The sequence below is a fragment of the Adelges cooleyi genome, unplaced genomic scaffold (genome assembly GCF_023614345.1).
Source record: "Adelges cooleyi isolate 19-005CV unplaced genomic scaffold, UGA_ACOO_1.1 ACOO_flye_CR_arks_rails_tigmint_CR_PRNA_108, whole genome shotgun sequence".
Taxonomy (NCBI): domain Eukaryota; kingdom Metazoa; phylum Arthropoda; class Insecta; order Hemiptera; family Adelgidae; genus Adelges; species Adelges cooleyi.
In genome coordinates, this window is record NW_026095761.1 from 1,007,416 (window position 1) to 1,022,475 (window position 15,060).

General features: G+C 30.6%; 2 protein-coding genes across 5 annotated transcripts in view; one reads left to right on the forward strand and one right to left on the reverse strand.

Moving 5' to 3' along the window:
• LOC126841164 (ras-related protein Rap-2b-like) overlaps positions 1–15,060 on the forward strand; it is a 69,951-nt gene that overhangs the window by 3,987 nt on the left and 50,904 nt on the right. For all 4 annotated transcript variants that reach the window (XM_050577510.1, XM_050577506.1, XM_050577497.1 and 1 more), the window contains exon 2: positions 3,298–3,417. In XM_050577510.1, the coding sequence (XP_050433467.1) occupies positions 3,308–3,417 (110 nt within the window). In that variant the 5' untranslated portion in view covers positions 3,298–3,307. The remainder of the gene's footprint in view (positions 1–3,297; positions 3,418–15,060) is intronic.
• LOC126841212 (staphylococcal secretory antigen ssaA2-like) lies at positions 3,560–6,087 on the reverse strand. Its single transcript, XM_050577541.1, has 3 exons — positions 5,944–6,087; positions 5,721–5,832; positions 3,560–4,067 (listed from the first exon to the last, which is right to left on the reverse strand). Exons 1-3 carry the CDS (start codon positions 5,959–5,961, stop codon positions 3,862–3,864), a joined length of 336 nt encoding a protein of 111 aa, XP_050433498.1. The 5' UTR covers positions 5,962–6,087; the 3' UTR covers positions 3,560–3,861.

The following is a 15,060-nucleotide window of genomic DNA, read 5'->3' on the forward strand; positions in this document are numbered from 1 at the left end:
TGATCTGCACACTGACTATTTAAACTGTATAGGCAATTAGGCCACTGCACTGTAATTTTAAAAAGGGGGAAAATATGATTCAATTGTGTTGCGGGTGCAATGAGTTATAGATTAAGGAAGCTCTTATGAAAATTATCCCTATGGACATACGAATGAATCCCCCTGGCCGTAAGAGAGCACAGGTGTTCAAAAATAGTGTTTAAAAAAATGATCAAAGGCTATTATTGTTAAAAATATATATTATTTTATAAACTGTAGAAATTAGTACAAATATTCAGAAAATCTATATTTTTAGTTTTGCCGTTAATCCTTATAGTAATTTTATAAAAGGGAGAAAACATAATTAAATTGTGTTGCGGGTGCAATGAGTTATATATTAATCTTTATGTAAGCTTTTATGAAAATTAAGGAAAATTATACCCTATGAGCGTAGGGCCTACATATAGCTCACTGGGGTCCTAGGAGAGCGCAGGTGTTCTTAAAGATTAAATCGTCAACCAACGCTTCGGTCAAAGGTTATACACATGCATTATTAATTACTTTCAATTTACGGGAAACCAAGACTAACGGCGATTTCTTCAGATCTGGTCTCAACGATGAATTTAAATAAATTAGATTTTATTGATAATATATATAATTATTATTCCTATAAGGTCCGTAAAAATACTTGTACTATAATTTTCAATATAAATCTGGGTACTTAGCAGATTTTGATCCTAACAGACAATATGGTATAATATGATATTCAACATTTTTTATTTTAGAGAAAGGAGTTCTTTTTTAAGAGTTGAAAATGTTCGTTAGTTTTTAAAACATTTTCGTGGGTTCTGAGTGACGTTGAGAATTCGTCAGTGTTCTAATGGAAAATAAAAAAAAATTGAACATGAAACGTATGAGTGATTATTTTATTTAGAACAATTAGTTAATGGTGTAATGGAAAAAATAATGTATAATTACTTAATTTTATCACAGTATTTAAGACGTTTAATTGAAACGTTTGTGTTGTTAATATTTTATTTCTTACTGACCAGAAGTGGGCACGTATCAACGATTCCAAGTATTAATATTTTAAGACATTAATTATGCGCATAGATGCAGAACATATATCAATGTCAAAAATATCGAATGTCCGTTGGTACGCGTATCAAGTATTAGTTGAACAAGTTTTATTAGTTTTATCACCTCATTATTTATTAGGTGTATAATTATAAGGAAAAATAAAATTTGTTCACAAAATTACGATTGAAATTTATACCACCTATTTAATAGCGTTATTTAATAGTGTATCAAATATCGGCCAATGTTGATAGTATTGTAACACGTGCGTTTTTATCCAAGTATAAAAAAGTTGTTGACATTTTCGACAGAAATATTGTAGTCAGTACACCTAAATAGTGGGGGGGGGGGGGCTGTGCGGTTTTTGTAATTTGCCTTTACGGTCCACGGTTTTCTGAACACGCCCATAGGTGTTTGCTATGTGTATAATGTAGCTAACGCTACTGCATTTTTGTATTAATCGCCCTCGACCGGCTTGCAGAGGTTGAGGCGAAGGCGTGTCAAAAAGTGGCTTTCTTCTTGATTTTAAGAGGGAGGGTTGAGGCGCAGGGGTAGTGAGGAGAGTAGATAAAGGTGCGTCTGCCACAAGTGCGACCCCGCCGAGTTTTAATAAGATTCTCTTGCGCAAAAGCGCAACCCTTTGCAGCCTTTGAGGTTTTAGTGGCACCGTCGAGTTTACTGCCTGAATCTATTATACGCGGTCAGAATAAATTAACGGTTATGTATAAATTTTCATCGCGAGCATTTGTGTGTGCTTTTACGATTATTGAAATTTTAATAACGCGATAAAACGCTTTTGAAAAGTTTCAACAGTAACAAAAAAAAAAAAAAAAAAACAAATGCCGCCAGCACAGTGTGACGAAGTGTGATCGGTGTTATCTAACGACTATAGGGAATCCTTACAACTGAATGTGATGAAATAACTTCCGGGTAATCGTAAATGGTAGTAATATTAAATAATGATGAAAATCATTACAACGACAATAATATTATGTTAAAACATGTATTTTGACCCTTCACTGCATTCATTTTTTTTTAACCATATGATATAAATGTACCTAATACTACTTAAAAAAATTAAAATTAATTTTTTTTTAGTTTTGGTTTCACGGAAAACGCTTATTAAAGAATTTGGAACATTATGGAACGTTGTGCATACAAAGGTGTATAGCATGAACAGATATAAACAATAAATACAATTGTTCCATGTATGAAACATTATGCAGTGAAGGGTTAAATAATTCTACATCTTATCTTGATATCTCGATTTAAAGACAAATATTAAACATACTTTGTTTTAAATAGAAGAATTAATTCCATAATTAATGAGTTAAATGTATAAGTTATAACTTGATTTTGTTGAATAAAATGTAAGAAAAGTTGCCTATTAAAAAAACTAGTCGAAGTTAGAATTGGTTAAGTTAAGAAAAAACAAATTATTTTAAAGTTGTATTTTAAGAATTGGGGAAAACCCTAGCTAAGCTCAAAGTTTTTAATGTTTACCATAACATTTTTTATTAAAAAATACAACTTTTGTTAAAAGTTTCGTGTACAAACCAAACGCGAGAATAAACAATTTTTTTTTAGCCATAAACTCTAAACACTTTTTGCAACACTAATTTTTTAAACATTTTTACTATACAGATTATAATATTAATATGCAAGTAATTTATTTTCAGATAACTATTAACTTATTACATTACTTTAACTTCGCCTTTTTAAGATGGCTCGATTTTAATACTGTAAAAAGATACGAACTGGATCGCATTTTTACGAAATCTTGTCCAATACCGATTTTTAACTGGTCTTTTTTTTCCATTTGAAAATTATGAAAATTTGTTTTTATTTTAATTTATTTTTCGCAATAGATGTGTCATACAACAGTTTTTAAAAATATTAATTTATACTAAAAACTTATTATTCGTTTGAGGTTTTTAAAAGAATGTATGTATTATACACAACACAATACTTAGGAAACGGTACTGGACCAATTTTATCGTGAATAACAATGATGTTACAATTGTAATAAAATATTATTAATATTATGAATTATAATAATATTATAATACACATTATGGCACATACCTTAGGGTCAGGTCGGTCGCATAAACCAACACCAAAGCGCCATCGCTGAATTCGTCGGTTTAAGACTGTCTATACATTTTTTAATAACGTCTTTTTATTTTTAGTAAAATATTGTACACAAATGTTATTAAACTGTGTTTGGTTTTTTGTTCATAGAAACGGGGTGATGCCTCGAGACGTATCCAAAGGCAAACATCAGTTCAAAAGGCGGTTCAGCTTGCAGCCGTCGTCGTTCTTCAGAGATGACTCGTTGTCGGCGAGCCACTCGATGGCCAGGTAAAAAAAAAAATAATTGCCGTTTAGTAATAATGACATTTTAGTGGAAAAACGATTTTTGAGGAGTTTTTTTTTTCCTCGGGAAAAAATAAAGGGGGTTCAGAATAGTAGGAAAGGTCAGTACGGTACACAATTTTTTACGTATGCGTTCGAACGTTTTATTCAGCTGACAAATCAAAAAAATAAATGGGGGTAAAAAAAAAATGAAATGAATTTACAATAGAAAAATCGGTAAAAAAAAATACATTATGTTGGCTTTTGCGGCACTTTTCTGACGGCCGAGCCGAATAAATGCTCTTCGCGTCGCTCTCCGACCGTGAACATTTGCCGCCAAAGCACATGATATTTTACACTTGTGAGTTTGTGAGTGTTCTTAAGCTGAAGACGCTTAGGGTACTTAAGATTAAATGCGGTTCGGTGCGTGTCCAGGTGACGTGGGCCGGTCTAGTAGGCGTACGGATAGTACGACCTGACTCCGTTGTAGTAACCGTTGTAGTATCCATTGTACGGGTAATACCCATTGTAGCCGTTGTAGTTGTAAGCCGACCTGGAATAAGGGTAGTAACCGTTGTAGGAAGCGGGGTAAGAGTTGAACGAGGCGTAGCTGTACGGGGTCGAGTATCCGTATCCGTACGGGTAGGTGGCGTCAGCTGAAACATATAAAAAAAACCAATAATAAGAAAAAAATTTAATCAATCTTGTACCAGAAGAAAACGCATTCGATCAGGGACAAGGTTTTTTGATCAGCTAATTTTCTGTCTCCTATCATTTTTACCCGATTTCCCTTAATCCCCTCATCCCTCTCCCTTAATCCCCTCATCCCCACTTATCACTATCCAATCCTTTACCACTACATTTGGTCGACTTTGGTAATTTTCCAGAAGAAATCTATAAAGTATTTTTGTAATTCAAAGATTCCGGAAAAATTAATAAAAACGCTGTTTTTTTCCGAGTAAATATAAAAAAGTATGTTTCCCCTTGTAAATCAGGCCCAGTTTCTAGATAAAATTGACAAATAACACATCAACAATTAGACATGAATTTATATATGTCAGTTATCAATTCAAGTTCAAATAATTTGTTTTAAATTTTTCCAAAAAAAACTAATGCTTTAGAAAAATTCTCTTATGTTTTTTTTCATAATTTTTAGTTTTTGTTAAAAGTGGGTTTTTTTTAAGTTGTCGGCATCTGGCCTGACGTCGCTTTGTATATTTTGTATTATGTGGATAGACAACCCTCTCTTTGAACTCCAGCCGGTTGCGCACTATAATATAATATATGTATGGCGTCGGCTCAGTAGGGACGTTTTAATTTTACATGCAAAACGCCTTACAAAGTTTGTGGCCGGTTTAAATTAATTTAACGAGGCAGGTAGACCAGGTTCGTTATACGAATAACATACAAAACTCTCGTCAGCCCTCGGTGGAGAGAAACGAATTTCCTGATTTTGGAAATTGGTATGTACAGGCACATGTATATACAAGTACATATTTTATAGTTGTCATTTAATTGCCGGCATGCCGGCGCGGCGGTTTAATCTGATTTCAAAAGCGCGCTCGACAGTCGGCGAAACTCAAAATTTACGACCTCTCGTTGGAAAATAAAATATACTTAATAATTTATTAAGACCAACACGCAAAATAGTGGGTATTAATTATACATCTGTATGCGGGGTTAGAAAATCTCTAAATCAACAATTTACGCTCGTTATTTATTAAATAATAACCAGAAAACCATATCGGGGCGGATTTGGGTTTTAGCTTCGATGCATAGCGGCGAAGGTATTTTTTATTAGGAAAAGTGCAGTTACCGAAGTGTGTTAAAAAACATATTATTTTTTACGCCTTTATTTCATCATTTTTTTTTTATCCATGGCACCCCCTTGATTTTTGTTTATTATCTTGAAGACCGTGAGTATGTAAAATTCTAACTGAACTGAACAGACGACGTTCCTCCCGGCATTGGAAATACAACAAACAATCGGCAATTTAAAAAAAAAATTTGATTGGATATATAATATTACTTTTATTTATTTTACCTAAATAAAATGACAAACAAAAAATAATTTATTGATATCATGATTTAAACGAAAAATAATCGGCTGTAATTTAATTTATAAATATATGAAAAGTCAATTTTTATAAAAATATTAATTATTTTGCCTTGGAGTTAAAGTTGAATTTAATATAGGTACTTATCACGTACGTTTTATCGGTAATACAGATCACGAGGGGGTATCGGGTACAGAGTATAAAATAAGGGTTGCCCAGAGCACTGCAAAGCTTATGTAATACGTTGTTTACCTGCGGGCGGGATGATGACAGCTTTCTTCACTCTTTGTTCGGAACCTTCGGTCTTCACCGTCGGGTCTTCGGCCGAAACGACGGCGCACAAGGCGAGCAAAGCGAAACAGACCTGTTGCAAACGTTTGTAATTCAATTATTGACATGAATATATTTATTACGATACAATATAGTACGACAAAGAAATAACAACATCGCGAAAGCCGTTGCGCGGTATACTCACGAAAAGTTTGGAAGCCATTTTGGTTTTTTGTTTGTTCGGTTTTTTTTTAATTTGGCAATCAAATGAACAGCTGCGAAACGCACAGAAATATCCGTCCTAAACCACTTCGATCGAGGGAGGCAAAACGAATGTCGGTCCAGACCCGGTCGGCCGGGTTTTATATACAATCGGTTTACCGGCAAACGGCGGCGACTTGTTGCTCTGCTAAAAGCGCGCGTTTGGTTTTTTTTTGTTCTTGTTGTTGTTGTTGTTAATGACATTCGTTTCTGTTGATGTGTATTTTTTTTTTATACATATATTTTAATTATTCATCCTTGATCCGGGATGCAATCCGTAATAATTATCGCAATAATAATAATATTAATATTAAGCCCGCCCATTCGCGGCTGATCGCCTGTCCGACACCGGTAAGGACACCACCGTCGGTGCAAGTTAAACCTACGCTTTGTGCACCAGCTTAAAACCGCTTCTAAGGTCAAAAACCGTTCATACACACCCATTTGATTCCTGGTTCGGTTTTTTTTTTTTTTTTTAATGTATAGGGTGTTTGTTATAATGTTAAAAAAAAACTGTACACACGAGTCGTTACGTAAGCCGTATGGGTGTAAAGCTAGCTAAGCGATATAAATTCGAACCGTGTAATTTGCATTTAGTTGTTCTTTGTTTGACGGAATTTATAATGAAAAAAAAAATGTATTAAACAAGACGACAGCGTAAGATTATTATAATGGATATTATTAATAATTCCGTATAATAAGTTTGAAGTAAATACTAACGTAAAACGCAGAATGGAAAAAATTTAAACAAAAATGCAATTTCAGAATAATAATTTATACTTTAAAAAATTACTCGGTCGTCGTCGTTTTATTTTTGTCTTGAGACAAAGCCAAGTTTTATTTACAATTTTGTTAAATTGTAATTGCACACAAATGTAATTCTATTATTCTATTTTTATTACAAATTTGATTTATAAAAAAAAAATTGTACCAATTCAATACTAATAAAAATAACAATTTTTAAATAGTGTTTATTTTGGCAAATCACAGTACTTTTTATTACTGTAAAATGAATATTAAAAACTAATTATAATAAAAAAGGGAAAATTAAGTTTTAAATAATTAAAAAGGTAGTTTGACCCCACTAAAAAGCTCTTAAATAAGGCTCTTTTTGTCTTCTTTTTACAGTAAAGACTCATAAACTGTTATCAACAGTTTGACAATGACTGTAAGTTTTAAAATTTAAACAATATGTTTATAATGTATGTTGTCAATTGTCCACTGAAAACGATAATCATTAATTTGTTTTAATTGGTACATATGCAGCACTGAGAAAGCATTTTTTTTACAACTATGTGTTTTAAAATTATATACTTTTTTGTCTGGATCTACGATATTTACTTAACCACTGAACCGATATCTTTATGTTGTACGTTTTTATATCAATGTGTACCTGATAAGTATTCAATTAGGCCTACAGTTTTAAAAAAGTACCCCTTCCCTTTTAAAATTATACTTTAGCCCATATATGTACTTTTATATTATTCAACATAAAATTACGGGTGCTTTATACTTTAAAAAAAAAAAGTCAAATAAGTTCTACATTTTACAGAATTTATGTGAATATAGTACCTACTACCGATATACAGTAAAAACTCCAAAAATAATCAGTAACACTTTTCCCAATAAGGGGTGGACAATTTTTCTTTACTTCGCTTTTTTTAGGTGTAGTTTTAGTACTTAAGATCATTGAAAAATAAGACTGTAGGTAGATCTAGAGTGAGGTTTTAACATGAACAATTTTCTCAAAAAACTGTTACTCAACATTTTTTTTTAAGTGATTTATAAAAAAGTATTATTACAATTTAAAAAAGTGATTTCATCTTTTTCAGTTATAATAATTCCTGAAACGAACCTCCCCGAACTCATTACGCTCTTAACCCACTATGCCTCGACCCCACTGTTTTTTTTTTTATGAAATTGCCATCATTATTAGCGTAATCTTTTTTTTTTTTAATTTCTCTTCGAACATAATGTATACTATAACCAAATATTATTATTATACAAACATTGCCACCACGGGTGATCCGACAGTAATTTTTGGTTTATCATTAGCATTTCTGTTTTTAATTTTTACTTTTACTTTGTGTTGTGTCGGCATATATATAAAAAAAAACCTCCACGTGTTTGCTACGATGCTCTCGTACACTTTTCAGTTTTCTAAGTACAAGTTCCAAGCTCATAATCAAAATAGAAAATTGCGACCGTCGACCGCAGCTGAGACGTCTGCTGGTTAGCCGACCGTTTTGAAACTGTCGGTTTAAGCACTCTTATTTTTATGGCCGTCGGATAAATGTTTATGAACCCTTGAAACAGAATAAAGGGGTGGTTGGGTCAAAGGCAGGGAGTGAAAGTACAACCGTATGTGTCAGCGCAAAGTATCTTTTTCGGTTACATCCCAAAGCTTACAAAAATACACACAAGAGTGTATTTATTAATATAAAAATCAACAAGGGTCAAACGAAAAAAAAAAAATACTTTCTGTTTGTCTCGTGCCTTTTTTGGGCAAAAAAATACTTTCCAAATTTTTGCTTTTTTTTTCAATACCAGTTTTCGAAAAAAAACGTCGGTTTATGTATATATTTTTTCAACTTTTAAGTACAATTTTTCATTACATACAGATGTTATTTACATAGGAAATCATCAGTAAAAAACGAGAAGCACACTAGTGAGGGTTGAAAATATGTTTAATTTAGTTCTCACTCGATTGCGAAGAAAACTGATATATTCACATCACACATGGTGACTTATTTCTAAAATAAAACAAATTATAAAGCATGTTATAGCGTTTTAATAATCAATGTTTAAAAATCAAGAATGAAAAATAAAGTAAATGTATTACATAAATTATAAAATATAATAAATTAATATAAATTATACAATATTCATATTTAATACTAAACATTTAGTATTTACAACGCTTTAATTAGTAGAAAAAAATATTAACGATCATTAAATTTAATTTATTTAACTCTTGCTCTAGTTAATTAGTTATTTTTTAATTTTAATAAGTCAATACATAAATTAAAAGCTGTACTTTATGCAATAATACTTTCAACTTAACGATCCCAACAGTAATAATATATTTTAATTATGGAAGTGTCATTGAAAAATACAATATTTTATAATAATTATTTTAATATTGTCTAAATATTTTTACTTCCTGTTTTTGACAGCAAATAAAATATTATTACTAAAACAAACCTTTTAATGTTTTCTAAGTATAATAAATTATAATTAATTGTATAAATTAATTGTTTTTAAACTTCAAACAAACATTACTATACCTGTTTTATGAGTTGGACGCATTTTTTGATGAACGTAAGCAAATATCTTGCATTCCAAAAAAGCAAAATATATAAATACAAATTCACATTTCAAAAGTACCGCTAAAATTATATTTACTATCTAATTTGGGCTATAACATTAAAAAAAATAGTAATTTTTGAAATTTAAATATTTTCTATAAGTTCATAAAAACAATCTATGTTTAGGAAAACCTAATAATAAAAAAATGAAAGTTTGTATAATTTTGTGTAAGTTTGCTTCTAATATATACATATTTTTTTAATAAAAATGGTAATTTAAAAAGGTACTGATTGATATAAACTAGATAATAAGAAAACTGTTCTTTATATATTGGTACAAGGATTATCTATAATTTTTTCAATACAAAAAACTATTTTAAAAGTTATTATTGCGTCTACTAGAGTAGGTGGCAAATTTGAAAATTAACTATTCAAAAATGGTATAAAACTATTAATACTTATACAAATATTTATTTTACAACAAGAAAAAACGCTACAGTAAGATCTTAACTAGGTACAAATTAAGCATGTTAATTTTTATCAAAAACCCGTTCATCTTGAAGGACTAAATTTGTTTTCGCATTATTCTTACAGAATAACTTAAAAATTACTTATAAAAAGCTAAAATCTGCTGCTGATGTTTTCTTTTTATTTAAATTAAACCTTATCTTACTTTTTTTTCCTCCATGCATCCATTGCATTCCGGGGAGGAACTTGCTTGGCGGGGCATTACTCCCCTCCCCCCAAACAAAACCTCATCTTATCTAGTAGTCTTAAAAAGATTACTTGCTGAGCGAAATTCTCATAGTATTTTTTTTTTATAAATTATTGTTTTAGCTAAAAATGTTTCGAATATAATCCTTACTACGAGTATACATGTTTAATAATAGAAAATTATAATTAATATTTAAGTTGAAAACATTTTTCTAAAAATTAATATGAAGGGGTGACTTTTTGAAGTGAGATGGTAGTCTAATTATTTGATTTTACTATGAAAAGCAGATTGAAGAAACAAAAATAATAACTGGTCGATAATCAATTTTGGATAAATACTTCTCGAGTTATTAACATTTAAAGGTAAAGATTGGTAGTGAGGTTCACTGTTATGTTATTAGCACATGAATGAAATATTCACCAGCACTTCTCTCAAACTTTTTTAACAATAATTCTTAATAAAATAATAAGTATTCAACAGCTTATCGGCCAGTCATTATTTTCATTACATCGTTGAGCTTCTTTTAGGTAATATTGCTATTTGACTTTAAAAAACACTGCCCTTTAAAACTACGCTATAAGATAACATTTTTTTACTAAACAAAACATTAAATCGAATTTCTTTGGAAACTCATTTTAGATCACATGATTATTCCATTCAAAACATCCATCTAATGTGAAATTTAAATAACCCTCTGCCTTTTCACTTCATCAATTATAATTATAATGATCCTCCATCGACTGCATCCCGTCTCAGTTGCCCGTAGTAATCTATTTTCTGTTTAATCGCTTTTTGAGCTACTCGACATAATATCATAACGCGTGTGGGCGGAATATGTAATGTAATGTAATTATCACGGAAACAAAAGTTAAATTTTGCACGTTCCAAGCTGGATTACTTTAGGACTTTACATCTTTTGAGTACATAACATTATCATCACACCTTTTGTTGGACGTTATCCATTTTCTGTGCATGTTTTAGCAGATGGCAGGCGCTAAGAGCTTTGGGCATTTGCCCTGTACTTCCCCAAAACTGTTACAACCCTTTTCCTTGGAACGTCTGAATGTTTCATTTTAATTTCTTACGCAATAAACCGACGAAACTATTTAAAACAGTTACAATGTTTTACCATGATGATTCTCGGTAGTGCATACCACGAACAACGTTTTGGGTATTTATAATGTTTACAAATAAACTACATAATACAAAATATACAATACAAAGAGGCCGGAGAGGTCACAGGACTTCAGGAATTACTATAACACAAAGTGATAATCAATTTCAAATAAACTATTATGTATAGTTAGTACACATTTAAATATATTAATTGTATTTTTTGATTTTTTTGGCGTGACTCTAGATCTTTGAAATTAATAAAATTCACTGTGACGCGTCATGTATGTCATTACCAAGCTGAGAATATTCTACTGAGAAATATGTTGACTAGTCAGTTGGAAAATTTATGATATTATAAAGAAAATCAATACAATTATTTTTATAAAATAAATAAACTACAAAGTTACAATTCATTCCAAAGATAAACGTGCTTTACTTTAAATTTATCACTCTCACAAAAAAAAATTCATAAGAAAATATAACACACATTACTTATTTAAAAATGTTTGTGTGATCTGATAATTTAATCTTGATCTTTGGGTTAATGAAATATCCACAATACATAATGCAATGCTTTTTTTTATCTTTTGTGTTAGTCATTACTCATTAAGCACCTTTGAAGGATGTGGCAGTAGTGTTTAATAATATTAATGACATAACGTGCAAGTGGGATAATTGCATGTTTTTATCATTTTTTCAGAAACAACGTATGCAATTTGTTAATGCCACATCATTCCATTTATATTATATTCAGTAAACTTGAAATGTCCATTAACGGTAAAAATTCGAATTGTTGACTTTCAATGTAAGTACCTAAACACAGAAAGTCAAGGTTAATAGGCATATCTATTGCTAAAAATAAGTCATTTTTTTCAACATCGAAAAAACGCACATCACACTTGTGTGATATTGAAATTGTATCTATTGTTTAAAAATAAATATTTAGCTGTTAATTTATAATGAAATACTCAACAATTGCTAATAGATATAGATAATATATTGAAGAAAAACAAATTAATAAAGCACTGAAATTTGTCCATCATACTTCAAATGTGTTTCAAATATTTTTTAACATTTAATTATTTCATAGGCTTGGCTAAAGCGACCATCGAGACAAATTTAAACCCAGTGGATTCTACTAGAACAGGTAGTCGTACTTACTAACAGTATAAAAGATCACTTATTAATTATTACAATTTATTATGCTTATCTTCTAAAGAAGGTCGAGGTTAGATTAGCAGAACGAGCGGTCGTAGCTTTAATGAACACAACCTAACTCAAGTGAACAACAACAATGATTATTTATTCAGTAAATCAAGTATAAACTGCTAAGCTATTTATTATTGTATACATTTCTACTTGGGACCCTGAATTGTTCTTCGTGCCTGTTACAATAGTCGGGCATAAGACCACAACCGCTAGTTTAAAGTTTGATTGCAATCACTTTTGTGAAAACAATATATATATATATTATATATAACATTAAACATGCAATAATTTAAAGCCGAAAATTGTGTTTTGTATAATATTATTAAATTTAGTTGAAGTATATTATTTTGTTAAAATAATAATATCATTACTGGGACATAATTATTACACAGATATAAAGTAAAAATTAACAAGTTTAAGGTAAAGCTAAAAAAATCAAGACGCGACTATGTTTTTAAGATTTATTTTATTATTATCACTAAAATATTTCTCATCAGCCAATTTCCATATCAAAACCCACATCATAACAGCCGATTCATAGTCTTTTAAACTTTCTTATTATAAATGTTATCATTGGATATACTTATTAACCACCCTACTTATCACTATACTATTTCTTATCAGCTGATTTATCGTTGTCAATCTCTATTGTTACTACAATATTTTCTCTTACTAACATAATTCCTCATCAATAAACCATAATTTATAATATATACTTCCATAACGTTTTTTTTTTGTGGCGTTGTAGACCAAAAAAAAACGCGTTTACCCCCAGACTAAAAACATATTCATGCTAATTATTAATTTTAAACATTTCCAGGTATGAAGCTACAAAATATCGGTATTTGATACTATCGATTTATCAAGTCCAACCCTAGTTTAAGTAGAGGGAGAGAGACAACTATTAAAGAATTTCCGTGGAACCGAATCCCTTTCCAATCATAAAGCACTGAATTATTGTTTAAAAAAAAAAAAATACTTTTCTATAACGGATCGCGCTATTAAGCCGGAGGTGACGTACACAGATAAATGATAGCGGTAAAAACCATTTTAATACATTATCAATGTGAACCCACTAACGGCAAACGAACAATACGATTTAAGCCGGCGATTAATGCGCCGTCATATGTCTTCTCCGTGTATAAGTGACAAAATCACCACTTGCCGCCGTGGTTTTATGAAAACAATATTATTTAATTAATTCCGGTCCCGAGAGGAATATATTGTAATGTTGTTATTAATATTTACACGTGACAATATTATAGCATTGTTCTTCTTGAACACAAACGCGGAGTGGCTTTTGTTCGCATTCGGCCGTATGGATAATATGCCCAGGCAATCATTGTGATGATATTATCTGGACGAAATGGTATTTATCACTCGACAGCAGATGATTTTTAGAAGGTCACGATAATGTATGAGTTTGGATAGTAGGTGTAATAATATCATGATAAATGTGCGTTGGGCACCTATACCTACAAACTCTTCAAGACATAATTATTATTATATGGGTTGAATAGACTGCACCGACCATTTCCTTTGCCGTCAAACCGATTCACGGCTAATTTGCTTAATTAACTTAATTGTATATAAACTTATATTATCAACCATTATATATAAACTCGGTGATAATTATATCTCGCGAGGTCGTGTAAAGCTGTGAGTATATTACTGTGTTACGAACTAGTCTGTAAAGTAAACGAAACGTTTTCTAAGTACTCGCTATAAAAAAATCAGGGAGACTGAAGCTCGTCTGACAGGAAAATAAGTCAGAATTGAGCACAGCACTCGTCGTCGAAAATTGGCTATTTTCAGCAAAATTTTGAGGAGTACTATGTTGTCAAACGTTTAATCGCATTAAATAAAATCAATTTTATTACATTTCATGCTTTAAAAGGATAACTTGAGTATTTACAGTTTTGCCTAAGTTTGATAGTCATTAATGGTCATTGGTCATTTAAATTTTCAGAATAAAAACTTGGCAAATGTTTGTAAGTTAAATTTAGCTATTTATTCGTGCTGCATGTTAATAAAATATAAAATTGTTATGTTAGCGGACTGGACGCCAGACAGAAATAATGAACATACCTATTCTGTTTCATTTCAAGAGATACAGTAAACGTGCTTGAACGTCGCAGCACAAATATTATACAAAAATAATTTAATTAAAATCGTATACGGGATGTATCATATTATTATTATTTAATCCAGGTAGCATTGTTTTGAAGGATGTCATGCTATTTATGTATTCGGGAAACATTGAATTGTTGCTTTGTGGTTAAATATAATACATAATATTAAATATACATACATATTAGAATGATTACCGTCTATAAATTATTGTGTAAAAATAATAGTGGAAAAAAATGATTAAATTTTGTTTTACACAATATAAAAAGTACTTACTCATTTATATAAGTACTAGCAAAATTAACCACCAACAAGACTGCAACTCGTACTGCAGCTGCACTCTACCTATTAGGGACATTGGCTTTATAATAATATTAAATCGTTTTTACTAGAAATAATAATAATGTGTTCTGTTAGCGTACAGGTCAAATACGTGTTGTCTGTGTTGTAATACATCCGCTGAATTCTTTAAATTGAACAAATAGCTTTACATAATGTCTAAGTACCGTCGATTCCCAAGAACTGTAATTACTAAGCGCTAAAATATTGATGCCTTAATACAATAACAATGTTTTTTACCGCT